General features: G+C 41.7%; 2 protein-coding genes across 2 annotated transcripts; both read right to left on the bottom strand.

The window, feature by feature from the left end:
- Nucleotides 1-1,830: 1,830 nt before the first annotated feature.
- On the bottom strand, nucleotides 1,831-15,442 carry ambra1b (autophagy/beclin-1 regulator 1b). The gene is given in 18 exon segments (XM_030773739.1): nucleotides 1,831-2,549; nucleotides 4,065-4,227; nucleotides 4,629-4,736; nucleotides 5,262-5,401; nucleotides 7,045-7,199; nucleotides 7,492-7,680; nucleotides 7,977-8,087; nucleotides 8,419-8,519; nucleotides 8,802-8,882; nucleotides 9,226-9,408; nucleotides 9,497-9,583; nucleotides 9,734-11,187; nucleotides 11,281-11,347; nucleotides 11,959-12,131; nucleotides 12,590-12,773; nucleotides 12,861-12,919; nucleotides 13,560-13,773; nucleotides 15,396-15,442. Coding segments are annotated over 17 exon segments (3,963 nt in total). The 5' UTR covers nucleotides 13,692-13,773; nucleotides 15,396-15,442; the 3' UTR covers nucleotides 1,831-1,973.
- A 1,898-nt stretch (nucleotides 15,443-17,340) lies between these two features.
- glcea (glucuronic acid epimerase a) lies at nucleotides 17,341-22,412 on the bottom strand. The gene is made up of 3 exons (XM_030775870.1): nucleotides 21,905-22,412; nucleotides 18,709-18,939; nucleotides 17,341-18,365 (listed from the first exon to the last, which is right to left on the bottom strand). The coding sequence occupies exons 1-3, from the start codon at nucleotides 22,410-22,412 to the stop codon at nucleotides 17,341-17,343; spliced, it is 1,764 nt and encodes a 587-aa protein (XP_030631730.1).
- Nucleotides 22,413-24,070: the final 1,658 nt, after the last annotated feature.

Below are 24,070 nucleotides of genomic sequence, written 5' to 3'. Positions count from 1 at the left end.
TATCAAACTCCTGAAAGCTCTGAGGTTAGAGAGAGACAGAGAGAGAGAGAGAGCGCGAGAGAGAGAGAGAGAGAGAGAGAGAGAGAGCGCGAGAGAGAGAGAGAGAGAGAGAGAGCGGTCAGTGGTCTTAGAAGAGAACACTTGAGTGGCTAAGAGCAGGTGAACAGACAGTCTGAACTGGAGAAAGTGGTCCATGAAAGCACACCTCAAACAAAGAACTGCTCTGAGACATAACACTAGCAACGGAGAGTTCAAGTTTTTCTTTTTCTTAAGATTACAATCAGAACTTCTGGAGTCTGAACAAGGCAAAGCAGGTAGAGTTGCAAAGAAAAACAAATCACTGCTACATTTTTAACCACAACATACAGTAGAACACACATCCATGGGGGGGAAAAAAACAACAACAACAAAAAAAACAAAAAAACACCACCACACACACTGCATATTCTCTCACTTTCCTCACCTGCGTGCACATAAGCTCCTCTTCATTGCTTATAAGGAAATGTGCTTCAGAAAGGACTTGGTTATTGATAAGTCATTTTTTTCAAGAGCGTCACCTGGCCAGTTTTTTGTTTTCCCCACCCGCCAGTCCAGACCAATATGAGATTCAAGACTGTCTGTGTTGCTGAAGTTAAGGGTCAAGTATCACTTAATTCAGATATAATTCACTATAAGGTTCAAAGAACAACACTGTCATTGCCCAGTCATTCATAATAGTTCAAAAGTACTTGGAGAACAGACCATCCTTATTAAGGTCGTATTAAAATCAAAAGTCTTTTGTATGACGTGTCCAAACGTTCAGATAGATATTCATCAAAAAAAAAAGAAAAGAAAAAAAAAAAGAGTTAATGACCATGAGACTCTGACACATCTCTTCACCACATGCAAACACAAGCAAAACCAGCTGTGTAGAAATATAAAGTGAGGCACAACAAAAGAACTGTTTTAAAACTTTTTGTAAGGGTTTTCCGAGTTCTTGATTATAAGCACAACACTGCTTGACCTTTCGTTCTTAGGAGAGCACCAAAACAATCTGCATTACAAGACCATTTTCCAAAATGAAATAAAATGAACCAAAAAAAAAAAAAAAAAGAAAAGAAAAGAAAAGAACTAATAATAATTGTACATCTTAGCCATTATTTAAAAACTTCAAGAGATGAGGGAGACGCTCACTCAGTTTTACTCCGATAATTCAAACGATATCTTTAAAAACAAAAACAGATTAATATTCCTCTCTTAGGAGACCTCAATAAATCAGCAATTCACATCTCACTATAACGAACACGTCCTCTCTGCCTGCATTAGCATATGAAACGTGTCACTGTAGTTCAAACACATGATGCAAAGAGACAGTAGTACGCTCTGTGACTGCGTCATTACAGGCAAGAGCTGCACTTAGGGCTCCATCTCTGACAGAAAATATAAAGCAAGAAGAGAAACAAATGGCACCAACATTAAAGATAACGTATGCGTGTTTGGAAATAACGGACGGGAGTCTCTCCCATAGATTGCCTGGCACTTTTAACCAGAGCAGCACGATCGACACGATTGACAGATTTCATAACAAGGGCAAAAAAACTGCGCTCACCAGATTCAGTACCCCTGTAATTCAAGTAAAAGCCCTTTCCTGCATGGAATGACTGAATGTCTGACTTTTTTTTTTTTTTTCCCCCCAAGAGGCAACAAAACTGTAAGTAAGCGCAATGTGAGTGAGTGAGTGAGCACCACTAAGGATGGTTTCCCTATTGTTTGTTTAAAAAACTAAAACAAAAACACTTCAATAAAATGAATGTTGAAAAACCCAGCTCTAATTCATCACTATATAAGGCCAAAGGAGAAGTAGACAGACAAACAGTCCGAGTTTTTTGTTTGAATGTTTTTTGTGTTTGTGATCCTCAGTCTGTACACAATGTCCTGTACAACCAATCACATCCATAGATATCTTCCTCACACTCTTAGGACAAGACACATGACTATCTGCTGTACAAATCGTCTGGGTAACCACTACTACCGTCACCGCTGTTGTTGTTGTTGTTGTTGTTGTTGCTATGGTTCAATGTGAATGAACTGTGTTGGGTGGAGGAGTGAGGTTGTGGTTCACTATGGTGATCGCCTTCGACGTTCAGGGATGTTGATGCTGTCCTGGTCTCTGCTAGTGGTTCGTCAAGGCCTGACGGAAACTGTCCGTGTTGAAGAGCAGCATCAACTCCTGGTGGTGCTAAGACCTCTGATCTGAAGGAGATTGGAGGAGTGCTCCCTACGGCAGGGGTAGAGTCTCTCCCTTCAGCGTGGCCACCTCCCTGAGCCACCCCAGCCGCTGTCTGAGAGCCACGATGGATGCGATGGCTGACCACAATGTTGTTGCCAAAGCCTCCCATAGAGGCCATGGTCGTACTCTGTTCCCGCTGCACCACAGCCGTCATGCCGCCTTCCGCCATCAGCCGCCGGATCCGGGCCAGAGCGTCCTCGCCCATGCTGGACCCTGCCCTTGACTCCCCTAGGACAGGACAGGAGACAACACACGTCCTAATTCAAATCTCTTCACCTGGCTTATCAATATCACTGCACCAACAGTGCAAATGCGTTGATAACTAGAGAGTTTGTGCTCTGCTGGCATTGGTTAGTGTGTTATTCTTCACTATGCTGAAAAAGGCGTCTCTGACCCTTTGGCTACGACATACTGTGGCAGTGTATGTAAACCAAGGGAAATGACAAAGAAGTAGGGGGGAGAGATTTGATTAGTCAAATTGCAGCAGGTAATCCCAATCAAATAACTGTCTTGTCCACTCAGACGGACACTGACCAGTCCTCTGCTGCCTTTAATTTCATTTAGTCTCTCAGGCAGCACATTGTAGACTCCACCACATTAAGACCTGTGAAAAGCAGACAAAGGCTTGGCTCTGTTTGTTAGGTCAAAATATTAATGCTTGTGACTTACGTGGCAATGAGCTTACTGATTTTAGAAAAGCACAAACGCCTAATCCATTGATGCATTATACACATCAATAAAAGTCCATTTAAACCATGAGTGGCTGAGCTCTCTCACAGGGACACTGCTATAAAAACAAACTAAAGTTTGTTTTGAAGTTTGAGAGGCTCAGGTTGCTGACCTGACCTGACCCGAACTACTGGCTTAGCGAAAAAGCCAGCTCGTAATCTTTACAATGTGCAACTAAGCCGGCCAATTATTGGGGTGGAGGCTTGGCACATGTGAGCATCTTATGCTTTCAGAAAAACTGGACAGTCTGCTAAACACTGGTAGAGATATATGCTTTTTGGACTTGTTCCCCTATTGCCTGGCCACACAAAATTTGGATTGAGCTAAGCAAGACATACCGCGAGATATAAAAATGATTTATAAACTCTTGTCACTTAGTCCTGTTAAGAGGCCAAAATGTCTGTACAGAGGACGTGGATGAAAAAACCCACAAGACTGAAAACGTTTTTCAAAAGACACTGGGGTGAGTAAAGAGCAATTCAAGATTTGGTGGAAAATCCCTTTAAAAAGAGCTGCTTCTGAAAATGATGAAGAAATTATAAAATCTTACACAATAAAACAACAGAGACAAGCAGATTCGTGTAAAATATTAATAATAAGCAAAATGCAACACAACATTGCACTCACACTATAAAAAGCAACTAGGTAGCAAAGCGCATTTTAAAGAATGAAACGGAGATTGGGGACAGTTACCTTGGCTGCTGGAGAGAGAACTAGTGTCAGCTGAGGGCATCTCTGTACTTGAGCCCTGTGTCACTGAATTTACTCTTTGATCAGATGTCCCCTGCCACTCTCTCTCTGTCCCGGTCCTGGATGTTTGGGCTCCATCATTCTCCATTGCTAAAAGGTGGAAGAAGGAGAAGAAGAAGGAGATAACAGACAAAAGTTATATATCTAGAGTGACTTTCTCAGTTAAATCTCATTTGGAACTGAAGGAAGATTCTAAGAATAAGGGAGATTTGTTTCATTTGAAACTTTCCTTTCATTACAGTGTCAGTACGTAAGGTGGAAGAGAGACTGGGTGTGTCTTACTCTGACTGGTTTGAATGGCCTGAGATGTACTGGCCACAGGGAAGTCCCGTTCTGTCTGAGTCTCTGCGTTCTGCAGCCGCACCACTGGCGTCTGCGTTCCCTGTGAGATCACGGTAGGAGCAGGCTGACGGGGCTGCAGGCCAATAGCGTTCATCAAGCCCATATCTCTGTCCAATCTCAAGCTAGCCCTGCTTGCCCTGGTTCAGTGCACAAAATAAACACATCATATTAAAGTAAATGAACACTCAACATTAATATACAGTATGGAAATGACTACTGAAGATACAGCAATCCTTTAAAAGAGTCTGTCAAAGACTATTGAATAAAAACGGAACGTAATTTCTGTTAAATTTTCAAATGAAGTTGAATGGAAAGTTAACTGAATCTTGGCAAGAGAAACTGAGTTGAAATAAGTTCAGGTTCTGAACTGAACTTAAGTTCAAGTCTTGATTTAAATCTGTAATGACACTCAAACTCAATTAGACTGAATAATGAGTTAAACAACTCCTGAATATGAAGTTAGTTTGGGATTGGAATTGATTGGAGATTTGAGATAAAACCGAGGTAGCTCTTGGTAAGAACAGAAGTGGTTTCTGACCCTGCTCGCTCCGGCCCGCGGCTCCTGATGGTGCCAGAGCTGCTGTTCACAGTGAATATGGGCTCTGTGATCTGCTCTGTGGGGCTTTCTCCCTCACTACGGAAGTCTCTGTGAATGAAGAACAAAAATGCTAGAATATTCTTCCATCTCCTCAGCACTATGTTATGCAAATATAAGGCACTTTGTGTACTTTGAACACAAACTTCATCTCAACGTATCTTTCAAAAGACCAACATTTCAATTATCATCTGCTTATGATATATCAATGTTTTTAAGAACTGTGAAATGAAAAAACTCCAACAAAAACTGCATCGAGACTAATTCACAACTAAATGATGTGAGTATGGATGAAGTGAGTTGTACAAATAATAAACTCTGAAAATTAAAAGATAAAATTCATGAACTTTGTGGTCACCCAAAAAAGACAAAAATATCAGAATGACATATTATTAATATTATTTTTGTGTATTGGGCCATGTACATATTTTTTCATTACTACATTCAATCAGGCTTAAGAGATCACCAAGAAATAGTTCCAGGACTGAAACGAGTGAGATAATTTCAAGGTTGGTTCCTAAATCCTCAGCAGTAAAGAGGGTGGAAATGTAGTTCTTTGTGGTCAGGATAACTTACACAGGTCTGCAGATGACCAGGTCTCCTTTGTTGGTACCATAAGCCAGGCCCATGCCTGGTTCTGGCAGCCAGCGTGCAGAATTGATACTGACGTGTCTCCTCTGGTCTGGAGCCATGGGGTACACCACATTGAACACCATCTACATTGAGTAAGAGAGCATCATTTTTTTTTTAATGTCCATGTGCAGTTAACACGGGTGGTTCTGTTAGTTGATACAACTCTACTGCTATTGGCTGTATATACAAGCTCTGGGAACAAAGATTTAATTCATCATTGTGTTTAAAGGAGTCTACCTTCCCTTTACTATTGGTCCTAAAGGATCTAGATGCACTCTGTATGGAAGGATGCCAGAATGAATAACACTTCCATTCTAACCATGACACAGCAACCAACTGTGGCAACTTCAAAAACAGATGATCCAGAAAAAAATGTAATAAACCACCAAGAATTACAGAATGCGACCAAAGCAGAGGTAAACTTTGATGTACTAGGTTTTAACAATTTCACAGTAATGGCAAGCATGATTTAACTGGTGTGATCATAATACATATGCATCTGATCAGTGGGTTATGACATGTACATGGTCATGTACGCGTTGAATCTTCAGTGCGTGTGTGGCACTGGTGAGCCACAGCACTCTGAGGGAAGTTCATTTGGCTTGTTCTAAATGACATTCCTTTGCCTGTCCTCCCATAGCGTCTGAGGCAGCCAGGAGATAATAATGGGATTTTAATAGGCCTGGCTTCCTTTCTGACAGTGAAATTATGACAGAGGGTGACAGCAGAGAGAGAGAGAGAGAGAGAGAGAGAGAGAGAGAGAGAGAGAGAGAGAGAGAGAGGAGGGGGAGAGAGAGAGAGAGAGAGAGAGAGAGAGAGAGAGAGAGAGAGAGCGAGAGAGAATAAACTGTGTTTGTAATGAGTGCTGCCGCTTATGAATAGCTAGAAGATGACGTTAATCACAAACGATGAGTTTTTGAGATTGTGCAGTCTAGACAACCACTACAAGCCGAAGCTAAACAATATGACTGAGGAAGTTATGGCAACACACTGTGAATGCCTGTAGAAGTTAAGCTCTAAACCAATCAAAAAAGTATTTAATCTAAAGGTTTTTTGGATACCATTATAAAATTCAATCAGACAGCAGTAACAATCCATGGCCACCACATGTGTGCAGCACTGAATTTGCTGGTGCTGCTGAGCTGGTTACAGACAAATAAATGGCCTGCAATCTAATGCTGATCTCTTTCAAACTCTACTTCAGCAGATTCAATCTGTAAACTGTGCTGATGAAAGCACCTGAAATTCAGCCTGAAGAAGAATGAGGAAAAATCTGCTGCTGTCATATGAGTGTATTCAGAGAGGGAGTGAATCCATTTTCTGGCTGACTAAGCAGAAGCGCCATGAACACTCAGTGGCCTTGAAGTCCAATAGTAAAAACCGGTATTTGGTTTAAACAACACTGGGCTCTTAGTTCTTCATCTAACCACAATAAAAAAAGCATCACCTGCCAAATATGACAAAACACATTTGAATATACTGCACAACCCATGGCTGTAATATATCTAGAAAAGACAAAGATTTAAACAAGATGCCAAGCCTTTTTTTTTTGGTGTAGTCTTTTAGTAGAGCCTATTCAGAAACCCTTCTGAAGGTCTCAAGAATGATAAATATCCTCTAGAAGCAATCTGTAAAGTACTGTGATGAGCAGCTTATGAGTCCATGGCAATGTTCCCTGCTTATTCTGTGTGTGGCACTCCCAGCAAGCAGCCCAGGGCCCACTCACCCTAATGGAGGTCTCTCCACCATGAGGCTGCTGCAGTCGGAACACCTGTGCCACCATGTGGTCGGTGGTTGGGTGTAGCAGAATGCGACGAGAGGCCAGTCCCACCATCACATAACATCCCATGGGTGACAGGCTGACTGAAATGGCATTAGGACCTGCAAGAGCAAGGCCATCAAACTCCCATTAAATCAGTTAGATGTTTCATCCAGTCATTTAATATAAAAAAAAAACCCACTCAATTTATAAACGCTAGTTACTGATGATTTTCTACAAAATATTTTGAAACATTTTCTTGAGTTGACAAGTTCATAACAAATTTAACATCAAGCCTAAACTCCAAAGTGCAACATTATTTTTTTTTCTGGAGTGAAAAAATGAGAGTGTGTATGGTGGCAGCATTTACATAGCGAAGCCAGAACAGTATGAAGACAATGGAGTGGGACTGACCGAATCTCTTGGTGTAGAGCACCTCTCCCAGGTTATGGGGAGCAAGTGAGTACACAGCCAGGATGCCCTCATCAGGGAAGCCCCCCTGTCTACTGGGAATAAAAACTGCCAGAAGCTGCCCGTCAGCAGATATGTCACAGCTGGCGTCGTTGTAGATCTTGCACTGAGGCACCAGGACGTTAACAGAGGCTATGGGAAGAACAGGCAGAGGAGACTGGCATGGTTACGAGTTTGTTCAAAGACAGTTTGGATAAAGACCAGGACTTACCAGAAGAAGTTGGCAGAACAGCAGGTTTTCCATGAAAAGTTGACATAATTCCAAAAGATACAAGCATCAAAGTTAAGGTTCCTAGGATGTCTATCTACTACACTGACTTTCGTTTTTTTTTTGTTGCTGTTGTTAAATTTTTCAGAAGACAAATTTGGTTGGCTAATTTTCATCTAAATTTGTACAGTAATCTTAGGTTAAAAATAAAGAAATTTACCATTGCTAATCTCAGGAAGGTCAAACTTTGTGAAGTCCCACCACTGCAGTCGGTAGGTGGTGTTGGCTATGTTGCTGGCCACTGCTGACTGGCCATCTCCTATTGATGCACCTAAATAAAAAGACCACAGATGTAGTTATTATGGGTCAGTGCTCAGATAAAAGCTGAAGCCAGAATTGCAGACAACAGATTAAAGCCTTAATGCGATATGAAACATGTATCACTTGTGTGTTTACAATGACTGGGCCAGCATATTTTATATGCCAATTTATCAAAGTCAGTCAAACTGCTTTTTTCCAGGGTAAGTTAGAATTTCATTAGCATTTTAAGCAAGCCATCTGAAAAAGGCAAAGCACTGTCTTGGATGCATTTTCAATTAATTTTTACACGTGCAAAAAGAGTGCTTTTGTAAAATTATTAGAAATATGCCCTTTACTCTTACCAGCTAGTACTCTGTTGATAGAGGAATGGGTTGCTATACCAGATTGCCCTCTCTCATGGAAAATTCCAGCATAGGGAAGATACTCTGGCAACAGAAATCTCCTTCAGGGAATAAGATGGAAGAGTCAGTGGGTCGGTCCATGGGAGAGGGAAAAATTTTAATTCAGTTCTTTAAAAGAAAGACATTTTTTTGGCTGAAAAGCAGTAAAAAAAAAAACACTGTACAACGGATTCCTTACCAAAAAGACTATAATGCATTTGACATGCTTGGCACATACAAAATACAACAAGTACAGCATGCCAGCCCTCTATTATGCCAGTGCCTCGTTCCGTAATTACAGATGGGCTTTCGTATTAATGTTAGAGCAGACAGGTTTGAGTTACCGTGGAACAAAGCGTCCAAGGGATGGTGCAGACATTCTGGCATTACGTGGAACTCGATGCCTTGTTCTGTCTCCAGGCTCCCTGTTTGTTAAGAGAGAAAGTAACATGTCAGCTGACACCAGCATAAATTGACACATCAGAATCTAACCCATGACAAACCTTTTCATACTTTTCAGTGTATGATTGACACTAGCTATCATGACATGTTACACATCAATCAAACTGTCAATGTTTAAGATATTCTTTTTAAATGACAAGACTCTTATGTGGTCACATTCATTGTGAAAGCCACATATGCTCAGAAAAAACAGGCAAAAAATTGCAACAAGCCCAAACCCTCGTGAGCTAATGCGCAACAGACGCTAATCTCAGATGACACATCCATGGAAAAAAAAAAAAAAAAAAAAGCATTTCAGGCACTCACTCTAACTCCTCGTAGTCCACATCGTTGCCCTCCACAGGTGGAGAGGGGTTGCTGGCTGGGCTCTCAGAAGAAGAGGAGGCAGACAGAGTACGAAGTCTGTTCTGTAAGGATCGCTGGCGAATGCTTTCCCGCCTTGATAGGTACTGGATCATTCGCTGGGCATAATAAGCAGCTGGAGACAACCTTTAACAAAGTATTGTAAGAGTGAGTTTTCCAACCAGTTAAAACCCTGCCTCACATTTCAAAAAGTTTTGGAACTGTGCTAAAGTACCTGGCGGGGTCCGGATAAATGGGGTGGTCTCTAGACCCTGACATGTCATATCGGGAGAAAGGAAAGAGGGAAGATTCCAGCAGCCTTCTGAAATTACAGAAAAAAAACGTAACGTCACGTTTTCTGTTCAAAGACAAGTCATGAAAAAACATTCAAAAGCCTATCAACGAGAATTCAGTTGACTCCACAGATCAGTGAAGGAAGGAAGGTGAACCCTATGATCTTATCCTTTTATACCTCCTGAGGGAGTCCTCTTCTGGGTTGTCCACAGGCACTTCTGCGTTTAAGGCCTCTGGTGTCGTTTCTGTGGAGGGGATTGGTGTGGCCTGCCTGTACACTCGTTCCCACTGGTCCGTTTCCTGATTGTACACCAGAGCCACATGCTGCTGCCCTGCCAGTCCGGCGGAGGCTTCTCCCTGCTCCACCGGTCTCAACTCCGGTTCCTGTGATTCTCGGCGCAGTCCCTGGCCTTCAAAGGTGGGCACCGGGAGCTGCCAATGTGGCCCCTCTTGGGTGGAGGTGGAAGAAGATGAGGAGGAGGAGGTCTGGCCTGTGCGCTCCCAGCGCTGGGTGTCATGGTTGAAGGTAAGAAGATTGTGACATGAACGACAACGGTTGAGGTTGCTGCGCTGGGGACACGCTCTGGGATTACCATGAGTGGAGTCAGGGGGATGATGTGAGGGACCTGCTCTCTCAGAATCCATGCTTGTGCCCAGTAACTCATGTGTCTGTTCCTGGCCTGCACTGCTGCCTCCAGCAATGGCACCCCCCGATGGCCGTTCCAGGTCCTGCATGCGTTCATACTCCATAAAGTAGCGGCTCAGATTGCACTGTAGAACGTTTCGGATAGAGGCTGGGTTGCCATGGTGAGCTCCATCATAGAAAGGGTGGTGCCCACTGCTGGTGCCAGCAGCAGCTCGAATGGACTCGGCGCCTTGTAGGGGCAGGCCACGCCCCTCAGTAGCAGAGGTGTAAATGGGTGAGGCAGAGGAGCCGTCTTGATGGCGACGCAGTGACAGTAAGCCCGTGGAGGAGGAGAAGGAGGAGCTGGTCCTGGGTGGAGGAGGGACCACACCCCTAACCCCTATATTTCCACCAACACCGCCTCCAGTTAGACTTGGTTCCTGCCCTGTACTCAGAAGGCTTCCAGGCCAGTCGGCACCAAGAAGACTTCCAGAGGGCTCAAGGCCATTGGACTGAGAACCTGGGTGCTGACCTGATCGAAGGGGTGGAAGGTTGCTGCCATACACGGTGCTAAAGGCTGAGGGCCTGTCTGAAGGTGGTCTAGGCAGCGTGGGGGCTGAGGGGAAGGCAGATGGAAAAGGCTGGGAGTGAAGGGAAGGCTGAGTCTGAGACGCGTTAGAGGGGCGTGAAGCTGTGCAGCGGCTACACCCACACGAAAGGCCCAACTGCTGGGTGCAGTCCTGAGGAGCAGCATGCTGAGGTGGCTCAGGTCGAGCAGGGTACTGGAACAGAGACATGCTGGGAGGCTCTCTGGGTTCAGGAACTGGGCGGGATGACTGTGGATTCGTATGTTGCTCCGCAGCACTTGCACCTGACGAACGAGATGAGAGGATGTGCAGGAAGTTGTGGAGAATGGGTGTGCGGCGCACGGGGGGCGAACGCAGGAGCGAGCGCTGGCGGAACAGGATCTCCATGCTATCCACGGGAACTTCTGAATCCTCATCACCCTACAGAATACAGAGTCAAAGATTAGGAAGGCTGAACGGCATGGGACTCTATTTAAAGCATGTTTTGTTTAAATAAGCGAACAGGTTTCTCACCTGATGATTGGAGGGATTCACAATCGCTGTAAGAAGATTGTGACCGAGTGGATCAAACCTTACCAACCTGAGGAGATACAAGTGCTTATCATAAACAGTTGAAAAATACATACAAAAATACACAATGAACAAATCCAAACAAAGAGATCAGATTTTTTGGGATGACAAACTATAGTTGAAGTACAAAACAGGGTATGTAATTTCTCAAGCTGAACAGAATCTAATAAACAATCCTCCTTGAATTCTGGGCTATTTTGAAAAAGAGAACCACATTTGCTCATATGATTTTTTGATAATAACCACTTACAATCAATATATATCTTTAGGTTAGCGAGATCAGATTTACTGGAGCAACAGAGCCTACTCTGTTTTTCAGTAGATCTCAGGGGCCAATGGGCAGTGAAAAACAAGATCATCAGGCATCATAAGGCAGATGAGGCATATTACCTGTTCTTTTTTCCCTTCTTAATTAAAATACATGACAGAATCTAATACACCGCTTATTAAATTAGGGCTTAGCTTGATCAAATCCTTATAGGTGATTATCGCGATTAACAAGAGAGACTGTGGAAACTAGCATGATGTTTCTTGAGTATTTAACAACTCTGACTTTATAGGTCTGCGGTGTAATGCATCTGTCTCTGTTGCATGAGTTTTACACTTGAAAGAGCATCCCACCTGACACGTTCTGTTTCACTGCCAGTCTTGACCACAGCAAAAGGTTCAGGCCGACTCCAGTCCCAGAAATGAAGTTCATTGTTGGTGGCAATGAGCAGCAGCTGGGCAGTGGGATGGAAGGCCAGTGAAGCAATGGCAACGTTACTTTCTGTGAACCAGCTCTCACTGCCACCCTGGATCAGATGTCACAATTGAAGAAAAAAATAAAAAAGAATGTTTTTGCTATGTTTGACACAATGGTGCATGGCAAATACAGTAAAAGGACAGCATTCTTCACTCCACTTCCATTTGGAAGATGAAGAGGTAACATGAGCTTCCGTGGCAAGACTACAAATATTGACTAAGTGCTTTCACTTCGCCATCTCCAATATTGGTCTGTGTAATAAAAGCAATTTGATCAACAGTGTATCAAAGTCCAAGTAACAATCTTAAAGTAGCAAGTCAATAATACTGCATACCACCCCAACAATATACATATATACTGGCTTTGAAAGTCATGTGTGAACAGACGTCAGAGATACATCATGATAGAGATACATGATCAAACTTACCTCTTGATATGAGCTGTAAAACTGCAAGTTCAACTTCCAAACACTGCACTACGTAAGAGGAACACAATTTTCTTACTCACATGCAGATCCCAGATGCGGACTTCTCCATCAAGGCATCCTGAGGCCACTAGGCCAGGGATCGTAGGGTGAAAGGTCACACACCAGGGTGTGCGCCGATGCCCCACAAGGGAATGCAGGCACTTTCCAGTCTTTACATCCGTAATGTAGATGTTGTGGTTGACATGGGTGGAAGCCATAAGGTTCCTAAAGAAAAAATAAACAGACAGCGTGAGCATTTGAAGACTCAACAAATACTTGTGGCTAATTAATTAAATACACTGAGGTTCTTACCTGTCTGGACTGAAGGCCAGCAGGAATGTGGAACGTGGATTGTCTGGCAGCTCTACTTTCTGTGAAAACCCCCCCCCCAAAAACCATCAAACATGTAGTGTCATGCCACCAAAATAGCCAGCTTTAACTATCCAGCAGCAAATCTAGGTTAAATGTGCTGCAGAATTATCAAATGTGCCCTAATTCTTTATAATAATATCCTTTCTTTGCTTTGTTTCATTAGTCCTAAAGGGAAAGACAAACAGACAAGCAAAAAATATACATTGCAAATTGTCTATTAAAAATTGTTACAGACAACACTAAAGATTTTGTTATGGTGACAAATGATCTAAACATTGCATGCACAAATGGCATTTTTATGACATTATACACATGAATCATGCAGATTAATGCAATCACGGTTAATATCAACAATATATATAAACCGCATCAAATATCTTGATCATTTTGTATTAGAGGTGTAACGTTCCACCCTATTCATGGTTCAGTTTGTACCTTGGTTTTTCACAGTTCAATTGGAAAGGAAACTGAACTAACTCAAAACGTTCTTTTTAAAGACATACAAATATAAAACACAAAGAACCAATTTAACACACACACACGTATGTATGGCTGGAACATATGTATTTCCCTACTGCAGTGCCCTTAATAGAAAACTTGCAGGATGGTGAGGAATCTGTTGAGTTCTCTGAGTGTTACCTGACTCTGCCATTTCATCCAGCGGGTCCTCTCCTCTACAAGCTGCTGCAGGAGACGCTGGGAGCCCAGCACCCGAGCGCCACGCTCACGCCCGGACAGAATCCATACTGAGTTCCTGTTCCGAGACGACATTCCTCCTCTCCCTTACACTCTGAACCCACAGCAGCAGCCCTCCTCACCAAATAGGTACCACACAGAGCTTGCCATATAGAGACTGATTTTAGCAGGTCCAAGAGACCAGAGGGAGAGTGTGGAAGGTGAAAGTGGAGAAGATGGAGAGAGAAAGGGTGGTGGTGAGTGAAAGACAGGGAGAGGAAGAGTGTGAGGAGAGATTAATGTCACTACTGAGCAGTTTCATTATTGCTTTGCTGAACATGTTCATATCAGGTACTGTATGAGCCCTATTAAACAAAGAGCAAGTGTATGAAGTAGATCACCAAGCAACAGCTTCCATTTATTTAGAAGCTTATAGCTGATCATTGTGGCTGTGCATCTCTGACAACATTGTTAAGTTCAGTAGAGAACAGCTGATAATACACACTCATCAGCTAGTGAGCCAAATCATCACCAACCTATAGAATACGCCTTTTTCTTGTTCCCATCTGGTGAAAGACATTTCAAACAAAGATGCACATTGTGCAGACCATGATCACACAACACCATCTCCACAACATCCATATCCCATCGAGGAGACAAAAATTATGGCAAATATATAATGAAAGAAGTGCTTTGTTTGGTGTCATTATCTGCATAGCCTATTATTTGCCTATATAGGTATGTGTTGATGCATGGGTGGCTTTTCAGACAAAGCCGTCTGGCAGCAATAGGGCAGACCACGAAAGTTCATGTCAAAGAGGCGTAATTTAAAATGGAAAAAACGCTGTCAGCACAGTGACCAGCGCTAGGCCAAAACCTGAGCACGCAGAGAGTGCGTTATTGCTACACTCTCAACTGACCAGTTTGGACATTTAGCCAACCGACTAGGGGGGGATGATAACAGGAACAACTTGATTTAAGCGAAAGGAAACAACCAATGACTCTAGAAGACAGCAATGGATCAATAAACCCACAGACACATAGTCTGTCAAATTGAGATGTATGTGGAATAATATTTAAGGGAAATATTTGTATAAGCGAGTCGTACCAACAGTTAAGATTAATCTAAGATGTGATTGCTGGTTCCAGTTTGTTATCCGACAGAATACAGTAAACAACATCAATCTCAATATTAGGTTGGCCAGCTTCGTGGGTAAAATGTGGCAAAACACCATGCTTCAATTAAGTTTTTTTCCTTGTTTTTTAAATAACACGACACGTCTGCATATACTATCACATTCCCTTTAGAAGGAATACTTTACAAAACACTCAGATGTTCCACATCATTAACTAGCCTAATACTACCCAACTAGGATACCTATGCTAGTTGGGCTGGCTAGCTTAATTTATATGGTTCAAGTGTGCTCACTAGCTATCTACCAATATTGTCAAGATAAGCGATGCTTTTTTAATTTTGGCTTTGTGCGTGTCAGTCATCTTAATGTCTTCTCCAAACTTGCACAATTTCGCACATTTAGTTTAAAAGTTGTCTATGGCTAACTATATCTTGCTAAATTTGGTTATTGCCGTGCCCGCCCAAATATGGAAGCTGACCTGACGCTACAAAGCTACGCTATCTAAGCGAAGCTAACCAGTGTAGAGAAAAGCTCTATGGGGACGGCAAGCTTACGGAAATTATAATAGGATATTAACGATATCGCCAGGTTCAGCTCATAGGCTAGTAGAAACAGAATTGATTACCATTAAAGAATGCAGTAATGTGGCTGGCAAATGGCTTACCTTTTCCCCGTATTTTTGTTGAACTCTGTCATCGGAGTCGTGGCTAACTAACTATGCTAGTTAACATAGTTAGCCAAGTCTGTTTGCTAGCGTTACAGACCAATCTGGACACACAATTGAGAGGCGTGTATTCCTGTTTATGGAACGGTGCAACATCCTAGGTCTCCAATGAATTACATTCATATCCCTTTGTGACCCGACACTTAAACCGTTTTAATAAACTGAATTTTTAACTGTTTAGAAGACAGTAACTAAGGAGGAAAGAATGCTAACTAGCTAGCAACCAGTAAATAGCTGGCTCGATTCAGACTAAGTAGTTGAGCAAAGATAGCGTAAATAGATACCGTCATCGAGGAACAGAGAGCAGAGTAAATGGATTGATCACCCGGATGTTTGGTCCCTCTGGCTACTGCTTTAATCAGTGCCACCCAGAGGTCTTTGATCATAGCAATTAGCTGTTAACTATTATGCGAATTTAATATGTTCTTACATTATACAACATGTGTGAGGAAGTCTATGATTACAGCTATTAGTTGTTAACTATTATGCGAATTTAATATGTCCTTACATCACATAGCATGTGTGACTTGAGTTATATTTAACATTCCACAGATACTGTTACCATTGCTGTGAGCATGTGCCTTCATCTTGCAATTTTTTGAGGATGGTGCCTTTGTTTACCTCTCTTCTGAACAATATTTCTGTCCATTTCACCAACTATGGTGCTGTATTTTGCATTCATACACAAGTAGAATTATGCTGTGTTTTGATTGGCTCAAAATGTTCCTTTTGCCAGTTCTCACATTGAAAAACATTCCAGTTTTAAATTTGATATGTATGCCCTAACCATTTGCCAGAAGAAGCTAACAATTTAAATACATAAACTAGTTACAATTGTACTTTCTTTAGATAAGCATAGAATAGTTTGTAATTAATTTAAATAAATATAGCAGCAGACAAGCAGATTCATTTGACATGTCATACACTTTTATGTAACCAATTTACAAACAGCCTTCATATAATACTTTAATGATAATTACAGAATAATCCCACTTTTAATAAGTCTTTATATAGAATATCATTTGCACATTGTGCTTGAGCTGACCATACAGCGTCCAGTTTCCTTGGCCATCAAGGTAACATAATGTGTGTTGCGCTGAACTGGAATAGTGAGAATGAATAATACAAAGTATAACAGAAAACATAAATTACATTATTCAAAACTTTAACAGCACCCACGGTGGGACTTATTTTATACATACCCATTACTGCACAATTCCATATTGAATTCACATTCAAATTCTTCCCTTAACATATTGCTCACCATGCTGATGTATTTCAGTGATTTGATTCCAAGGCAGAAAGTGGTTGTGCTTGTTTCAAAGAACCCCTGCCTTAACATTTCACATTTTGAAAGAATGTCATACTTTGGAAATTACATGTAGTCATACAAAACTGGTTTAGGCATGTGCTTCAAACACAAGTAGATCCCCCAAACAATATTTCTAGCACGAGTCTTCCTCTGCTTTACATGATTGTCAAGAAGCTAAAAAAAAGCGTTTAAATGTGAACAATGACATTAACATTTTTTTCAGGAAAAATTTACAGAAATTAAATCTGCCAGTCTGCAGACACTTAAGGTACGTAAAGGTGGTTCGGAAGTCATTACATGAAGTTCAGTGGGATTTATAACAGCTTATTCTATCTGTGCCAAAACCATATCTCAGGCTAGATGTCCTGTTTAGTCATTCCTTTTTACCCTTTGCTAGGGTCTTTGTAACAGCATTTCTCTGGCTATTGCACTAGCTGAAATGTTTAACTTACTGTAGAAAATCTTAAATATGCGGCTAACTAGCACTACTGGGACCAGTGACTGAATTGTGTGTCATTTTGTGACCTTACATGCTCACAATCTGTCTTTTGTTAGGGTTTTCTTTGGGCATCACTAGTTGTGCTTCGCCCTCCCCCCTTTCAAGTAGCTTTTCCAGCGTTTGACATATTCCCTGAAAATAGGCGCACTGTCAATGGATGCCAGCAGCTGCAGCTGGTTGATGTGTGTGGTATGATAGTCCCATCGTGCCAGGTTAGGTGCAACACCCAGTGTAAAGTGGCGCAGGTCGTAGACTGTACCCGAACCTGTGTCAAAAAGAGGCAGCATTGCCTTCAGTGACTCCAGCCCTCGGCTGAAGAGCACACCAGCCTCACGACCCAGCTTGTCACCTGCTGTCTCTGCAACATCATAGAGCCCAATCAGGGAGTAAATGAAACCATTGAGCACGAAGGAGCTTGGAGTGGTAGGGTACTCCTCATACCAGTGGTACTTGTTCATGAACAGGGTCTTCACACCATGCTGATCCACTGAACGTTTGAAGAGCGCTGTTGCACGAACAGCAGCAGCAAGGTATGAAGGCTCCCGAGTGAGAAGGAAAGCCCGGACCAGTGTAGACATGGCCTGGCCCTGGGCCATGGCTGAGTACCAACCAGGCTCCAGTCTTTTAAAACCCTCTCCCAGCTTCCGTGTCACCCAGATGGGCCAACCGCCTCGCTCATCCTGGTTGCGAAGCAGCCAGTCACTGGCAGCAAAGAAAGCAGCCATGTGGGCAGTAGAGGAGATGGTGATGTTGTCAATAAATCCCTGACCATGCAGCACCAGGTGGACCACACGACGAGGCATTACCTTGGTGGCTTTAACAACCTTAGTGTTGGACAGACCCACACCTTTACGCAGGTCAGTCAGCAGGTCACGGCTCAAAGTGCCCCAGGAGGTTCGAGGCCCTATGCCATAGGTGACTTCATGGTCCCGAAGGGTGAGGAGCACTGAGTTAGTCATGTATGTGATGACATATGGAGCTCCATTCTCAGTTGTCTCCAGGACCACAGACACACTGCCGTTGGAGACAAATTTAACATCAAGGGATAAGATGAAATCCTTTGAGTTGTCCAGAAGCAGAGAAATACCCTCAGAATTCTCTGCACAAATACAAGGGAGACTTTAATATAGGATATTAAGATTGCACAAAAAACAGTTGGGAGAAGTTTATTTACAAATTTAAAAATATAAGTACACAATCAAGAGCTACACTGTCAAACTGTATGAGGAAGTTCTGTTCCTCATTAAATATGGTAATGGTTTTAAGTTGGAGTTTGAGGAAAAAGCAACTGAAATTAAAGTCATGCAATCACACTGCGAGGAATCACAATTCTTAATGTGGTGTAATAACAGAAATAACTATGCTATGTAAGTGTAACCAGAATACGAGATTGTTCTGATCATGCTCTACATAGGTGATGAATGCTGGATTTGAATGGTCACCTGGAGTGCCGAAGTGGTGAACTGTTGTGGAGCGGACCTGGTCCTGGACTTTGGTGAGTGAGCAGCCTTTGGGGACTGTCCAGGCACTGTTCCACTCATCTGCCTGTCCATAGACCTTAACATCTGGAGGCCGCTCAGTCAAGTTTTTACTGTAGTGGCTCAGCCCATACTGGGCTATCTGAATTGGGTAGAAGTAACCCTGAGAGCCCCACTGGGTGGAGAGAGGCACACCTAAAGCAGAAAAACACTTACAGTCAGCATTTTCTGTCCCATTCCATAAAGTGTACAACCTATGTGATATAAGTAATAACTGCATATAAATAAGCATATAATAATAAAATGAGTAATTTTTGTTGATGCTGTTCAGAGTTGCTGAATAGGTAAATGTGTTCAGGAAGAAAGAGGGGTGTGTTAGAAAAAAACGAATCTGGGTCTATTTCATTATCTCCCACTATAATGTCAAGTAAGTTCTGTTTTACCCTGGTTCATATAAAACGGAGCCTATTCCAGCCTTGCTTTGGGTCTAGATGTTTTAACAGAATAGTTTATAGCCAAGGAGGGAGTAGTTTTATCATGGACTGAAAGTACTGAGGGGCTGTCCCTTTAGCTACATATTAAGATAGTGCTAGGATTTGTATTTTATCTTGACAGTGGTTGGCAGCCAGTAGACAAATCTAAAGGGGGATGAGAGAGTGTTTAAAAACGAGCTGAACAGCAGCATTCCAGATGGCTGGTCCAGTCCACCTGATGTTACAATGAAGAAATCAGAATGATTAGATAGTTGCTAAAACGCCTTCTGAGAAAATGAACTGGTTGGCTTCTGGAGAGATTCACGACACATCAGGACCGTGGCATCATATAGTTCACAATGGTGATGGAGAAAATAGAGTTTACAGATATTAAAAACCATTGGGCCTCATTCACCAACCGTTCTTAAGAAGAAATTTCTTCTTAAAACCCACTTACGCAGTTTTCACGAAGATTCTGACATTCACCAGTGTTTTCTTATTTGGGATTTGTTCTTAAGGTAAAAACAGAATCTACGCTCACTCAAGAGCACGCTTACGCACATTTAAGGGCTGACATGTTTGTGCAAAATAATTGTTAACTGCGTTTTCGACAATTCTACAGTTGTTTAAGGATTTAAATTACAACAAAATTACAACAATATTTTTATCATTTATAATATTTTTTAAATAATTATTTTCATTATTTTACAATGCATTATGGTCTTTTAAAATAAATAAGCACTACCACTTCATGTAACACTCCAGAATGTAGTGCAAATTTCGCATCTTTGTTCATTCTCTAGCGGCTTATACTAATTAGGGCAGACACACACATTCACACCTAGGTGCACGGGGAGAACAGAAACACAGAAAGGACCCCGGCCGCCACCTGAGAATCGAACCCAGGACCTTCTTGCTGTGAGGCGACAATGCTACCGCTACCCACTGTGCCACCGTTTAGTTCTCAAAGTTCTGACTTTTTTCTCCCAATTCTGAATTTTCTTCCTCACAATTCCAACTTTATTTCTCGTAATTCTGAGGTCTTTTCTAACAACCAACAAGTAGCTTGAGCCATCACTTCTGCTCCCACTTTAATGGCTCAATGCAATGTGCGTACAGTAGCAGACAGGAACGAAGGCTACAATGGCTGCGTCTGCTCTGTCCAGGTATTTTAATATTTATCTATATGTATAAAATAAAACTGAATGATTCTCGCACACCTGCTTTACAACCTGTCTGGTTTCAGATGGGATAACCCATCTGTAGTGTAGTATGTAATAGGTAGTAAGTGGTGTCTATAAAACTACTGCTCACTTATCACAGTCTCCATCAACTGTTATGTTCTCATATGGCTCTTTTTGTTCATTGTACAAAAGTATAAATAAATATGCACAACATTCTGGAGTATTACATGAAGTGTTAGTGTAGTGTTTATTTTAAAAGACTATAATGCTTTGGAAAATAATGAAAATATTTAAAAATATTATGAATGATAAAAACATTATTGTAATTTAAATCCGACATCCGTAGCAACTGTAGAATTGTCGAAAATGTAATAAACAATTATTTTGCACAAACATGTCAGCCCTCAAATGTGCGTAAGTGCGCTCTTGAGTGTGTGCAGATTCTGCTCTTACCTAAGAACAAATCCCAAATATGAAAACATCGGTGAATGTAAGAATCTTTGTGAAAACTGTGTAAATGGGTTTTAAGAAGAAATTTTTTCTTAAGAACAGCTGGTGGATGAGGCCCAATGAGAAAAGAAGACAGAGGAAGCTTCTGAAATAAAATGCTTTTGTGAGGAGGTCAACTGAATGGCCAGCCCTGAAATTTAGATTGGTTGTTACTAGGGGCTGGCAATTCAGCTGCATTCCTTATTATTTGTAAAGCACTTTTTTTACTATGGACACTGCCAAGAAGCAGCTTAAGAGAGACCTCCAGTGGTGAAGTCTAGGTCATCAGTGCTGAGGAAAAACTGAAACAGGAAGAAACTTTGGGAGGATCCAGCTCTCAAAAGGGGGAGTCCTGAAGTGGCTGACATCAGGATATGGTTGTTAGATTACTAAATGGAATAAGATTACATGAAAAAAATCTATGAGAAATTACAGAGAAGTTTAAAGGAATTTGTGTCACCCAAGTTCACTGTAGAGTGAGTGTGGAAGTCAATCCAAGAGAAATGACAAAAAGTCCAGAAAAAATAATGAGAAACATTATTGAAAAGAATAAGTTGAAAAAAAAACTGATTAACAACAATATCTTTTAAAGGGCATGGGAGCACAGAAACCTGTCCTTTAAATGTCAGAGTCCCTTTGATCAGGGAAGACAAGTATGGAAGCATTATGCTGTAGATGGAGTGAATGGATTTGGCTAAAAGGTGGCTGGGTAGTAGTTTTTAAGAATCTGTAAGAAATCTGAACTGACAAAGCATAGTGACTTCAACCAAGAAAAAGAAGACAGGTTCTGCTCTTTGATGTGCTGGTGTCTGGCAACTGTTGTTGTAGATGGGCGCTTAAAGACTGTAAAGACTGCATGAATTAGAAAAAACTTACAGGGATCTGACAGACAGCTTGGATGTTTTGCAGCTTCTTGTGAGCACAGTTTGCAGCAACGGTGGCATCACACCCTAGCATGTTGAAGAAAATCTATAAATGTGAGAAAGCTCAATGGTATACAACACTGACACCTACCCTCCACCCCACTGATGCATTTCACTCGCTCACGTACTTCAACATTGTAGGCTTCAAAGGACATGAAGACTCCATTTGGATGGTAAGGCTCCCGTTGAGCATAAACACGTGAATAGCTGTGGGAGAACTCAAAACGCTCCACACCCTCATACTGTACAAGCCGGCCGTAGACATTGAAGTAACGTTCCACCCAGCTGAAGGGCAGGAATACCTCACTGCCCTCCCGTCGACCTTTAATGGTGACATCATCATTGATCAAGCAGTCAATCTGCTCATATGGGACCTCATGGGCTACAGCAAGTGCTTCTGGAAGCTGGGCGTGGTCCCCACCTGCCTCTTCCTCCTCCTCTGGAGTAGCAGCTGGCTCAGGTTCTGGCTGGGGCTTTGGTGGGGAGTGCAGGTCTATGTCACTGGAACACTTATTCCACAGCAGCACAGTGATGAGGGCAAAAACCGCACAGATGACAATTAGTGTCTTGTGGTTGATACGTGAAACCAGGCAACGCATCCTCACGTCATCCCTGTGTAGTCACAAAGAACATGATGCTGCTTAACATGATGACAAGACCATTAAGAATGACTGACTTCTTAAAAAGTTATTCTGTGGGAGTGCATATAAGACTGCTTCGAAGTAAAGAAGCCAAAGGGCACAAGGAGTATCAAACTGTTCATGACGTAAAATTTATGCACTACCAACAGAATGCATATGGATGTATTTGTGTATTAGTAATCTTTCATGAACATTTTTCTCTGGTTATTCTTAAACACTAACTGTACATTGTTGTCTTTCACCACACTTGTAGGATTTTGAGTGCTCATAGGTCCAGGTGAAGGTATGTGATCACTAAAGACTCAGGGCTTACAGAATTACAGAACACACAGCAATATAAGAATGTTCTCAGCAACTGAAGTTAGTTCTTAAAAGATGCATGTGATAGTTAATGTCTTTGAGACTAGTACTAACTGAATGAACATAAGCCTAAGGTAACGAGTGATACTGAGGCACATTAGCAAATACTGTATATATAAAAAAAATGATCAACATGACAGTTTTGCTCTGAGGAGAGAATGAGTGAGTTCTGTGGCTAATCCCCTCTCAGCTTAGGAGGATGATACAGGCCAGGAGCTGAGAGCCACTCAAATAGCACCAAGAGTTTTATGCAGACGGACTGCATATTATCTAACTCATTAAATCCTAAATTGCTGGAAATGGATGAAGAAGGTTTTAGAGAAGTGGAAAAGAAGGCATGAAGACAGGAGACAGGGATGGAGCAAAGCACCCAAGAGAAAATAGGGAAGTAAGGAAAGAAAAGTGCAGAGTAGGATTTCATTTTGATGCATCTAGACCAATCTTTAATAATTTTCTCAAATAATATTTAAAAATTGTTCATGTAAAATATTAGCTGACACTGTTACCCACTATGCCAAATGCAGCTCCGAGAACAATAAGTACTGCACATCATGTCAGCTGGAGGAGATAATGGAAGAATTATGGGGAAAGAATTAAAATAGACTCATTGATTATACATCCTGCCACGGAACTGGCATTTCTCCTTCCTTAACATGTGAACATTAGAAATATCTAATGATCTTATCAGAATGGTGCACGGTATGTCCCTAAAAATAAAAACTTTAGGTATAAAAAGTTTGGGGAACGGCCAAGATTTATTTATTACAGGGCATGTTTAGCCAAACTCTCAGACGAGGAGATAAACTCACAGTTCCATTTTTAAAATACAGCTGCATTTAACATTGCATCGTTACATAGATAAGGACAAATGTGCAATTTATCCTCATTATCACAAAAATGGATCGTATAAATTTTAATACGAATTGATATCCATCAACAACACAACACAACAAAACACACTCCTGGTTTTGTATAATTTGTATCTAAACTGTGATGTATGTAGGCGTTTACCTCACGTGCTCAAAGGCAAAATTAGCGAAGATGCCAGAGGTCAAATCAGAATAACAGTGATCCATTATAGTCACGTTAGTAATATATACATACCTAGGGAACAAGATGCGTAAGATATTATGATATACTGTATATATATATATGGTGTTATAAGAGAAGGGGGACAGAGAGGCAATGCACGCGCACTTACCTGTAATGTCTCTTCCCTTGATAACAGACGCAGTAGAGCGCAAGATATAAAAATA

This window comes from Chanos chanos, chromosome 5 (assembly GCF_902362185.1).
Source record: "Chanos chanos chromosome 5, fChaCha1.1, whole genome shotgun sequence".
In the NCBI taxonomy this organism is placed as follows: domain Eukaryota; kingdom Metazoa; phylum Chordata; class Actinopteri; order Gonorynchiformes; family Chanidae; genus Chanos; species Chanos chanos.
Note: the sequence above shows the minus strand (reverse complement) of the source record. Positions and strands in the feature narration are given on the sequence as shown.

What these genes read in the sequence shown, in the direction of transcription:
- glcea (XM_030775870.1), bottom strand. Translation starts at nt 22,412, where the DNA reads ATGCGTTGCCTGGTTTCACGTATCAACCACAAGACACTAATTGTCATC. An exon ending in ATGCATCAGTGGGGTGGAGG is followed by an intron (nt 18,940 to 21,904) that starts GTAGGTGTCAGT and finishes TTTCTGCTTTAG; the next exon opens with GTGTGCCTCTCTCCACCCAG. An exon ending in TCACCACTTCGGCACTCCAG is followed by an intron (nt 18,366 to 18,708) that starts GTGACCATTCAA and finishes GTATTTGTGCAG; the next exon opens with AGAATTCTGAGGGTATTTCT.